This window comes from Giraffa tippelskirchi, chromosome 12, assembly GCF_054371585.1.
Source record: "Giraffa tippelskirchi isolate mGirTip1 chromosome 12, T2T-mGirTip1v1.2.pri, whole genome shotgun sequence".
Classification (NCBI taxonomy): Eukaryota; Metazoa; Chordata; class Mammalia; order Artiodactyla; family Giraffidae; genus Giraffa; species Giraffa tippelskirchi.
In genome coordinates this window covers 20,236,348-20,248,497 of record NC_137286.1, presented here as the reverse complement: position 1 = coordinate 20,248,497, position 12,150 = coordinate 20,236,348, and the positions used below count along the sequence as shown (strand labels likewise).

General features: G+C 41.5%; 2 protein-coding genes across 2 annotated transcripts in view; both read right to left on the bottom strand.

Moving 5' to 3' along the window:
* LOC145528812 (uncharacterized) overlaps positions 1 to 12,150 on the bottom strand; it is a 612,770-nt gene that overhangs the window by 38,906 nt on the left and 561,714 nt on the right. The gene's annotated exons all lie outside the window — the stretch shown is intronic.
* Positions 4,457 to 6,415, bottom strand: CLEC14A (C-type lectin domain containing 14A). Its single transcript, XM_081547826.1, has one exon. The coding sequence runs from the start codon at positions 6,357 to 6,359 to the stop codon at positions 4,887 to 4,889; it is 1,473 nt and encodes a 490-aa protein (XP_081403952.1). The 5' UTR covers positions 6,360 to 6,415; the 3' UTR covers positions 4,457 to 4,886.

The window sequence follows — 12,150 nt, the reverse complement described above, 5'->3', positions numbered from 1 at the left end:
TTATAGGGAAATTAATTACCTAAAAATTAATGAACATAAAGAAATAAGTATTTATTCTGACTTTCTTACATATGACATGTATACTTTGATAACCAACTAGTAAATGAAAGAAAGTGTCTCCTTATAAAGGTTCCTAGGTAATTTATGAAAAAAAATAAGCACCATTTTGTAACCCTGATGAATTAATGTATCTACGCTTTAAGCATCAGTCACTGCTAAGAGTAAAAAACAGATATTATGTGCTTTTGTTAAGAAAACACACCACTGCATTTAGTCTTGTCAAAGATATGACAAATAACTCTGTTCAAGCCTCTGAATCTAAGTAGCAATTTTCAGGAAATATAGGAGACAGAAGAAAATGTCAAAATGTATCATGAGTATGAGATCAGCAAAATTCAGACTGTGGTAATCTGGACAGGTCTAACACCCCAAATTCTTCAACATGAAAATTATAAGAAGGAGGAATGGGATGGAAGGGGAGCATATCTATAAATCAAAAGATACTTGAAAATAGACTGCTAAGAATACATGGTGGTGGTTTAGTCGCTAAGTCATGTCTGACTCTTGAGACCCCATGAACTGTAGCCTGCCAGGCTCCTCTGTCCATAGGATTGTACATATAAGTGATATCACATGATGTTTGTCTTTCTCTGTCTGACTTACTTCACTTAGTAAGGTAATCTAACAGAAACAGAGCCACAAATGTAGAAAACACACTTATGGTTACCGAGGGGGAAGGGGAAGGAGGGATAAATTAGGAGATTGGGTTGACACATACATATTACTATATATGTATAAGAAGAGATAACTAATAAGGATCTACTGTGTAGCAGAGAACCCTATTTAAAACTCTGTAATAATCTATATGGGAAAAGAATCTAAAAAAGAATGGATATATGTATAACTGATTCACTTTGCTGTACACCTGAAACTAGCACAACGTGGTAAATCAACTGTACTCCAATAAAAATTTTTAAAAAATACATAGGATGTGCATACAACATGGTATCTCCCCCTAACGGAATACCACACAGCTGCAACAAGGAATAAGGAAGATCTATGTGAACTAATGATATGGACTGATATGTCATGTATATGTGTGATATGTGATATGTATGATAGTAGTGTAAGTGGTAATTTCCTGATTCTGATAATAGTATGGTAGTTATATAAGATGTTAACACTTGTGGAATCTTGGTAATTGGTATTTAGGAATTGTTCTATTTCTGTAAAAATTCTGTAAGTCTGAAATGACTTAAAAATGGACAAAAAATTATAAATAAAAATGTTAAAATAAAAAGAAAGTATAAATTGTGTAAGATTAAAACACAATGTCTAAGGATACACACTTGTGTAATACAACCATACAAATGTAAGAAGGTGATTTCTACAAATGTCAAAATAGAGGCTACTTCTGAATTGAGGAAGGGGCTGTGATTGGAATGGGACATAGGGAAAGGCTCCTGGGGTGGCTGGCAAAGTTCTATTCTTGGCCCCTGTGGTCTGATGGTTACAAAGGTGTTCCCCTTATCATAATTCACCAAGCCATACATTTTTTCTGTGTAACTTTCTGTGTCTTCATTCTATTTTATGAAAAGAAACAAATGAAAAAGGAGAAAATTACGTTTTTTCATTGACTTTCAAGATTTTCTCTCTTTTATGACTATCAAAAACCTACTTTGGAATTCAAAAGCAACTATTTGACTCTTTGCTCTTAGGTTAAACAACCTCTTTTAGTGATGTAAATATCATAACCACTACAATATGCTTTTAAATGAGAGACAGGAGCTTATCACCTCTCCCACCACCATTTTACATAGCTTGATAGATGTTCTCCATCCTATTCTGGATGAGCTTAAGCAAAAGTGTCTTAGAAGTAGAAGAAAACGACTACAGCAAAATTATCAAGAGGACATGGTTACAATAGGACACTTCAACATCCCTGCGAGACTTGATGAAATAAAAAACTGTAATTCTGCTTACTGATTAAGCACCCTCTATGCTCCAGACATAGAGGGAATGGAGAAAAGAGAATATGAAACTTTTGTGCTGAGGTACACACAATTGCATTGAATGGTTTGCAAACTTTGTTTAAAATCAGAGTTACCTGGGTGAGGTTAAAATCTATAGAGAGAGATTCCAAAGCCCAATCTCTAAAGACTGATCTAGTAGGTCTCTGAACATGTGCGTGCCCACACAAATGCCTGCATTGCATTTGTGATTTCAGATGTAGAGCAGTTTCAAAATCATCTGAAAGGCTCAGGTGTGGCTGTGGGAGTGGAGGCTGAAGTAAAGTGGAGCTTGTTAGAAGTGAAGAAAGCAAGGAACTGAAACGCACAGGCATTGGAAGAGTCATACGCGAGGACTCAGAGACTATGGAAGATGACAGCAGGACTTGGCCAGAGAAAAAGACTGTAAATCAGGTTCTAAGTTTTCCTTCTAAGAAAATGACTGAATAGACAGCTGTGAGATAAGTGCAGGGGCAGAGGTTGTAAGTAAGAAAGGAATCAACCTCAAAGAGGTTGGAGAAATAATGAAGAAGCGATAGTAGAGAAATATTCTGGGGAAGAACACTGACCTTAACCTAACAGAGTTTTTAAGAGATCATGCTTGGCTGGCTCGATTCTGCCATGGGTTCGAAATTTTATGAAAAACGTCACAGTTAGAAAGCAAACAAAATTATATGGAGCTTGGTCTGCAATTGCTATCTGTCAGGAAGTCAAATGTAAAAACATACAGTTTTCTGTAATTCTTTCCTGATTTACTTATATGGGGAAGTAATAGGGAGTAGCAGTTAAGTTATTGAGCTGACACCTATTTATTCTTCACTAGGGCATTTGGACCCCCAAATTTGTAATGTCACCAAAGGCAAGTTGCATAATAAATTAGTGATGCATACTCTACTGTATTGTAACAATGGCACAAGTACCTACTTTAAGACAAAGTATGGGTATACACATACACAGAGGTGGATATAAATACTTCTAGATATAGATAGTACTAGTTATAGATAATTTACATTCAGTTCAGTTGTAGCTAGTCCATGGAATTCTCCAGGCCAGAATACTGGAGTGGGTAGCCTTTCCCTTATAGATAGGATATTTTTCACCTTACAAAAGAAAGTACCATATATTCTATTCAAATAGTTACTTTCTCTGTGAACAGGTTTTATGGGAAGGAGCAAAGATAAGATACTACAGCTGAGGTGAACTGAGACACATGCATTCAAACAAGTTGGGTACATTGGGGAAGCCATTTACTTACCTGATTTTAGTTATCCTTGTGAAATGATTTTACATAAAATTTCTTTGAAAGTTATTAATTCTTAATTCATTTGTGATATTGCTTAAATTTAACTGTTTAAACATATATTTAGTATACGAAGCAAATTACCTATTACTTTATTCCTTTAATGTTACAGTACTCTATATAATGTATATATGTACATATCTAATACATTATATACTCAAGAACATCCCAATGATTTTATGTCAATCATAGTGTAAACTTCTTCCTTGTTTCCAATCTTCTTGATTACTGAGCTTGTTACTCTATCTCCATCCATGCACCAACCCTCAAATATTTAGTCTTAAAGTGTTAGCATATTAATAGAAGTGGGATATTTTCTGGGAGGGTGGCCTCAGTCCCACTAGATAGTGATTATCATTATGTCTTGATTATTTTTTAGAAGAATGCTCCATTTAGACAATTTTCTAATATCCCAAGTCCTAATAAGATGATAGATATTTGTATTTCCCACTGATTTCTTATGCTGTTAATTCTTATGGTAAGCTGTTTGCCTATTCTACGTGCCTTTGCCCACGTAGAATCTTGTTAACCTGTAATCATCCCAGTATGGGCACGTATGGTCATTGCACATACTTTCATGAAGTGGGGGAAGGAAATTGTATGGAATTCAAATTTTTCCATGGATTAAACAGTGCTCAAGAACCTAGCAACTCTGTAGGAAACACTGCTTACTTTTGCTTTAATGTACCCGGAAGATTTCAAATCAATACTCAGCAGTAACGCTTTAATTGAAAATTAACATCGCCATAATCGGAAGTGAGGATCAGCATCCTGATGTTTGGGAAAGGTCTATTTGGTTGGGGAGGTATTACACAGAAAGGCACAAACAATGGAAGAAGGAAACACAAATCATGTGTTTCCTTGAGCAAGGACACGCAGTAAACACTTGAATTGGTGGTCAACTATAATTTGCTTCTAGAGCCAGCACTCTGGCAACACTACAGTTTGGATTTATAGCAGAGTACGCAAGTAACAATGACTTTGAAAATAAAGTATAAAAGAACCAAGGAAAAAGTTCTTAAAGATCTACTCCTCATTACAAGGACTTTCTCCTTCCTGTAAAGGCAGGAGGCAGTCTTGTTGCTATTCCCAGCATGCCCCTCTGCTGGTCTTCCTGAATAATTACTCCTCTGGGAAACCAACGATATTTGAGTCTGGGTTATCAACAATCCTTTATTTTTTGCCTGGGAATTTCAAACCAATATACTCCCAGCCCGTACAATGTAAACAGAAGGTTTCCTTTCCATTTTGGTTAAAAAACAACAATAAAAAAACTTTATTTGCTTCCCCTGTCATAAAAAGTTCAACCACCGCTCCAAATTCCCCAGAATAAACACAAGAAAATAGCTCTCCCCAGTAGGATCTTGGCCCCCTTCTACTACCTTGAGGCCCTTCCACTTCCTCCATCTTCATGGAAGGAGTGTTCAGTTCAGATCTGGCTCCTCAGTGGAATAGAGGGAATTTAGGGGACAAAGAATTTCTGTAGGAATTGTCAGCTGCACAAATAAGTTCCTCTTTTCCCTTTTCACTAAACGTGAAAAACTACTCACAAGGAGTGCTCACCATCTCCCGTTTCCCTATGTGTCACCAGAGCCAAGAGAGGACCCAGTCAACGAGGCTCCCTCTACTCTGTCCCGCAGACCACAGTCCCCGGCCTTCATCCCATTGTCCGTGCAACGTGCAGAGCTGGAGCTCAGAGGAGCCGCCTCAGCATCCCCCTCTGTGCCCAGCGAGGCCAAAGGCTCCTTTCTTTGTTGAGGGGAAGGGCTCTTGTGGAAGCAGAGTTTGAAAAGCCCCAGCACTGTCACGGTCAGTATCACCAACACTACTACAGCCATGCTCACAAGTACGAAGACCACGGTGGAAGAATCGAAAGCCTGGGGGTTGTCCGAGGAAGACGTAGCATTAACCTTGGGAATGGCTGTTCCTGAAGAGTTCACGTCCGCCTTTACCTCTGTTTGAGGGGACATTTGAAGGGTAGATAGCGTGCTCTGTGCTCCCCACCGAGGGATCTCAGGAAAAGATGCTGTTGCACTGCCTTGTCCAGGGGCATAGGGTATCTCTCCCGGCCTCTCCTGGACACTGGGTGACCAGGTTCCCTTCGGCGCGAGGCTGGCTGCAGTGGCTGGCGGGTGCCAGGTGTGCACCTGGGTCCCTCCTGGGGTCGGCTGTCCTTCCCCATTGGTTACACAGGAGCGTCCGTCTTTCCCCAGCACGAAACCCGCAGCACACTCGCAAGCAAAACCTCCCACGTCGTCTAGGCAGTCAGGGAGCTCAGCGCATTTGCCAGCCCGTAGATACCTCCCAGGACAGGGGCAGAGCTCGGCCCCGGAGGGTATCCCTTCCCAGCGCGCGCCGGCCTCGTCCGCGGTGCAGGTGGCCGTGATGGAGAGCTGCCCGGGGCAGAGCGCACTCACCTCCGTCCCGGGGGGACTGAAGTCCAGCGCCGCGCTGTGCAGCTGGAAGGGCGCAAGGTAGCTCAAGTTCGAAGCGGCCCCGGGGCGCGGTGCGGAGCACAAGCTCTGGAACTGGTACCTGCACAGATAGCCGTCGGCGCGCTGGTGGCATGGCATCTCCTTCCAGCCCGCGGGCTCGACTCCCCCGGTGGCCTGGAGTCCCGCGCACCTCCGAACGGTGCAGGAGCGTAGGGGCTCCTCCACCCACTGCAGCGTGTCGCTTTCCGACCCGCCGACGTCGGGGGACAACCAGGAGAAACCCCGCAAGGGCTCATTCTCCAGGGTGCAGTAGGATCGCCGGCGCTCCAGCGCCACCCAGAAGAGAAGGTCTTTGGAACCCCCTCCGGGCCCCGGGCCCGCCCGCAGGAGCGCGAGCACCGCGCGGAGCTCCGCGCCCCCGCGCACCGTGCTGAGCACCCCGTGGCGCAGGTTGCAGGCCTCCTGGGCCTCCTGCCGCTTGAAGGTAGCGTGGTGCAGGCTGTAGCAGGCCCCCGAGGCCGAGCAGCCCGCGCGGTCGGCGGTGGGGTGCTCGCCACGGCCGGGTCGGGGCCAGAACGCCTGCCAGAGGAAGCACAGGGCGAGCGCCGGCCTCATCTTGCAGGCCCAGCGCCCACAGCTGCTCCCAGCTTGGTTCTGTACCGTCCGAGGGCGTGGGGCTGTCCGGGAGCGCGGGCACCGCCTCCCACCGCTGGCTGCCCCCCCTTCCCGCTCCCCCATCCCGCCCCCGCCCGTCCCCTCGACCGCCAAGCCTCCCCTCCAGGGTCCCGGCGGCAAGCCGCTTCCCTTAGGCCGCGACAGGAAACGTGTCCGGAGCTCTGCGAGGCCCCGCGGGCAGCCCTGATTTATTCTGGGGTCAGGAACACAGCTGGCTCCAGGGCAGGGGGAACGCTGTCCGCCCGAAGGTCGAACACCTTGGTCAGGGCCGGAGAAATAGAAAAGAAAATCGCCCCTGGGAAGAAGCGTTTATCGTCCCGTCCCCCCCCCCCCCCCCCCCCCCCCGCTTAGGGAGTTTCGCAGCCTCAAACCCCCAAACATTTTGGCGAACACTGGCAGGAAGGGCTGGAGAAGAGGAACTCGTTGAGCGCCCACGCCCGCCCATTGTGCTCCGTCCGGAGCCGCGGAGTTGGCCTCACGACAATTTCTAGACGGCTCCAGTCTCCCCCGGTCCCGAGACTCGGGGTTGGGGGTGGGATGGGGGGTGGGGGAATCTTGTGCGAAGTATCAGCACCTCCTCTCGCCAGCAGAGGCAGCACTATGTAACCCCCGTCTCTCCTAGGCTCTGCTTCCCTGTGCTGTCGAAGCCGATTTTGGAGTGCGAATTGCTAGTCAGAGGATGAGCAGCAGAGGATGAGATGGTTGGATGGCATCACCGACTCCATGGACATGAGCTTGAGCAAACTCCGGGAGATAATGAAGGACAGGGAAGCCTGCCATGCTGCAGTCCATAGGGTCGCAAAGGGTCGGACGCGACTGAGCGACTGAACTGAACCGAAATCTGGTCAAAGAAGTTCCTTTCTGGTGTCTGAAAAGGGAAAGCCTGTTTCTTCAGGCAAGGCTTGCCTTACAACTTTGTTCTCACTTCCATTTCTTTCTCTTTGAAATGGACTTATTAGTTTATTCAGGAAAGGAAGTGTGTTTCTAGGCCTAAATGAAAAATAACAGTCATTGATCTTAACTGTTAGGTTTCCTTGCCACTATATTGATTCATAACTTCTTCAAGCTTATAGGTTATATATAAATCATATCATGGCCTGTTTGAGAACTGCCCCACATAGGATTTTATCCTTGAACTATTTTAATGTCATTTTCTTCTATGATTAAGTGACAATATTTGTAGCAGTAAGTTGTAAAAGTCCTCTCTAAGGGACACTAGCGTTCAATATCCTTAAGAAATTAAAATATTTATTACATTAGCATGTGTATTATATACTGTAAAAAATACCCTGCAGCTTAAAAAAGCTTAAAAAGAGATGGGTCCATTTCTTCAGAGTTCCAAGGGCTGTTTTGTTTTAATACAAACATTTCAACTCAGTTGGAAGCAGAGAAGAATTAAAGGTGAATAAATAAAGTTAAACAGGGCATCGTCTGTGAAAGGATTTTCTTGTTAGCAATTTAGACAAAATGCATCATTTTAGAAAATTGTTGTCTGCCTTGGCTCACGGCGACCAAATAAGTTTCAATCATAAGTTCATAGTTTCAACTAAGTGCTCTTAACCAGGCCTGATGCTTGTAAATATCTATAATCAGAATGAAAGTTCTGCTTCCACAGGTAATGCACACCAGGCTCTTAAACTCACTGGTCCTGGATTGGACTGTCAGGTTAGTAAGGAGGGGTAGGAGGGAAGCTCTTGAGACCACAGTTGCGTACTTCTGCCTCACTTTAGACATGACCAAGCCACTGAACAACAACAACCACATCACTTTCACTGCTACTCTCACTCTTCCTTTTGGGAATTCTACGTACTGTATCTTAACAAATGATAGCGAACACCAAGAATCATCATCACACTTATGATGCTTTTGCTGACTGTGGAGTTTTGCGGCAGGATTTCTCTCCTACCCTTGCTGTTTCCTCATTTAAAGGACATTCATTGGTCCTTCATTTCAGATGCCAGAGAGTCACCTTAAACATGACTCTGCATTTAAATTAAGTATGTTAAGGAACACAGAAACCTAGAAATCTAACTGAATGGATTTTAAAAACACCCCATTACTTAGGCCAGCTCTCTATACCTTTGCAGTCTAATGACTGCATGTTTGTAAATGTGTCTACACAGTACTGTATATTTTAACAAAATAAAACTTTCTATAAATCTAGTCAGTGGAAATTTCTTAGATATTTTAAAAATCACTTGAGATGAGGTGAGGGTTCCAGAGTAAGAAAGAGTAAATGATTGAAAAACTTACAGTAAATACATGATTTCCCTATGGGCATTCTGCCTAGAGAGGTGGGATATTAGAAGAGATATGGCCATAATGATTGCCTATCACGGTCCTGGCCATGCCTGTGATTATATGAGAAAAGAGAAAAACAAATCAGGTCAAAGTAAGACATATATCATTTCATAATTAATTACTTTGTATTGACCTATGTTAAAGTTGGACCATAAAGAAGACTGAGTGCCAAAGAATTGATGCTTTCGAATTGTGTGCTGGAGAAGACTCTTTAGAGTCCCTTGGACAGCAAGGAGATCAAACCAGTCAATCGTAAGGAAATCAACCCTGAATATTCACTGGAAGGACTGATGATGAAGCTGAGGCTCCAATACTTTGGCTACCTGATGCAAAGAGCTGACTCACTGTAAAGACTTTGATGCTGGGAAAGATTGAGAGCAGGAGGAGAAGGGGGCTACGGAGGAAGAAATGGTTGAATGGCATTACCGACTCAATGGACATGAGTTTGCTCAAACTCTGGGAGACAGTGAAGGACAGGGAAGGCATGCTGCAGTCCATGGGGTTACAAATAGTCGAACACAACTTAGCAACTGAATAACAACAGTTGACCTATATACCACTAACATATTTTGAAATGTATAATATACCTAAGAAAACTAAAAATGAATGGATGTTTTAATTTTTATTATTTTAAATTTATTATTGCTTTTTATTAACAGCTCACTTGATTGAATATTTATTCTAGCAGTTGCAGGTTTAGTGCTCATGAATGCCATTGGAGGTTGCTGTTACTTATGTACCCATTTTTCAGATAAGAAAACTGAAGTCCAGCCATTAAAAAAAATACATTTGAATCGGTTCTATTGAGATGGATGAAACTGGAGCCCATTATACAGAGTGAAGTAAGCCAGAAAGAAAAACACCAATACAGTATACTAATGCATATATATGGAATTTGAAAGATGGTAATGATAACCCTATATGTGAGACAGAATAAGAGACACAGATGCATAGAACAGTCTTATGGACTCTGAGGGAGAAGGTGAGGGTGGGACGTTCTGGGAGAATAGCATTGAAACATGTATATTATCATATGTGAAACAGAACACCATTCCATGTTCGATACATGAGACAAATGCTCAGGGCTGGGGCAATGGGATGACCCAGAGGGATGGGATGGGGAGGGAGGTGGGTGGGGGGTCCAGGAAGGGGAACACATGTAAACACATGGCTGATTCATGTCAATGTATGGCAAAAACTATTACAATATTGTAAAGTAATTAGCCCCCAACTAAAATAAATAAATTTATTAAAAAAAAAAAAGAAAACTGAAGTCCAGAGATCACGTATGGATAGTTGGTCTGGGGTCAAGTGAGCAAGGATGAACTCAGAGCCTGTGGTTTTTGTTTTTTTTTTTTAAGTGGAGATAAAATTCACATAACATAAAATGAACCATCTTAAGGTGTACATTTAAGGTGATTAATTAGTACATTCTCAATGTTACGCAACCATCACCTCTATCAGTTCCAAGACATTTTGATCACTTCAAAAGTAAACATTAGGACTTCCCTGGTGGTCCAGTGGTTAAGAATCCACCTGCCAGTGCAGGGAACATGAGTTCAATCCCTGATCTGGGGGGATCCTACATGCAGCTAGGCAACTAAGTCTGAGAGCCACAACTGCTGAGCGCCCATGCCCTAGAGCCTACGGTCCACAACAAGAGAAGCCACGCAATGAGAAGCCTGAGTGCCACAAGGAAGAGTAACCCCTGCTCAGGGCAGCTAGAGACAGCCCTAGAGTAGCAATGAAGACCAGCCCAGCCAAAAAAAAAAAAAAAGTAAACCTTATTCCCAGACTGTTTTTGTTTTCAAATAATGCTCTTACCATCATAATAGGATACCATTTTACCTCCACTGGCTTCCAAATATTTGAAATGCTTTCAAAACAAAGTGAAAATCTATAGCCTCTTTTATATATTACAGATAAGAGTAACAACTTTGGGAAAGCTTGTGACTTTTTCCCAAAATTGAACATTTATATACTGTTTACCCCAGTATAATTTTCATGCTCAGGTATATACTCAAGAGAAGCTTGCACATATACAAGAAAACATATAAAAGGATGCTGATAGCAGCATTGTTCATATTAAAAAAAACAATCCAAATGTCAAGGAACAGATGACAGATAAATAACCTATGATAGATTCACTCAATGAATATTATATAGCAATCAAAATGAATGAAATATAGTTGCAAGTAGCAATATGAGTTAATCTGATCAGTATTCCAGTAGGAGAAACAGTATTTGATGTGGGCTGTAGTTAGCGTCCTAGATTTTGATTTGGATAGTGGGTTCGTAGGAGGTTATTCCATTATTAAAAATCAGTAATTACATAATTAATAAAATAAAGTGGCTTTATATGGACAAATGATGAATGACATGAACCAAACATTATAATTAATCTGACTCTGAGCAGCTGAATTCCAAAATGTAAAGTATAAACAAAATAAGATGCTAGTTATATTTTCAAGAAACATTGTCAGTATATTTCCTTTTGATCCCACATTCTTTTGAAGGTAACACATTTCTAAATGTAAGCTAATTATTAATCTGAAAAAGCATAATAAATAAAATATTTCTGTTTCTTTTTTAGACAATCTGTGTATTATTATTTAGAATCATGTGATATTTATTTGTTCATTCATTTATACAAAGTCACCCCCATCCAAAGAACTAGAGACCATATAAAAAGAGAATAAGTTTAGCCCAATATTTTCATTTGATTATTAATTTTAAAATGTCAGAAACAATGATGGAGAAGGATAAAATTTCACTAATCACATTCAAGTTATATTATAACTTTATAAAGTTGTCAATCTCACTGAATAAATTCTGCTACTGTTGAGAGAAAACAACATCTGGGTCTTAGCATATTTCAGAGTTCACCAAAGATATATAAAAATACTTCAGAGGAAATTGAAAAGGAAACAACATTCCATTAGGAGAACATGGCATTCAGAAGCTAATCTAAGCTAGAGACCAAGAATTGTAAAGATTCATTGCCTTTTAGAACTGTATTGAACCATAACAAAATGTGTATTGAACCTTAACAAAATGATCAACGATCATTATCTTTATATTTCAAACTGAGTAAATTTTAAATTCTAAGTGTCAAGTATACATGATAGTACTTAAAGAAGGATAAAATTTGGTAATTTTATTTTCTGAAAACACAGCGTCTAATCATATTATGTACATGGCCTAATCAAGATGTATGATATGACCCTTAATGCAACAGATCATACAGACTCTTAACCTAACAAATACATATACACTTGAACAGGTAAAGACTTCTCTTAGGTAGCATCGTCTTTAAGTCATCTGCATACATTTATATACAGTCACTCATTTCAGAAGCGTAGGTCACAATAACAGGTACTCATTTGGTTTACTACAGAAACAAGAAATTTTAAAAGACATTAAACTTTAT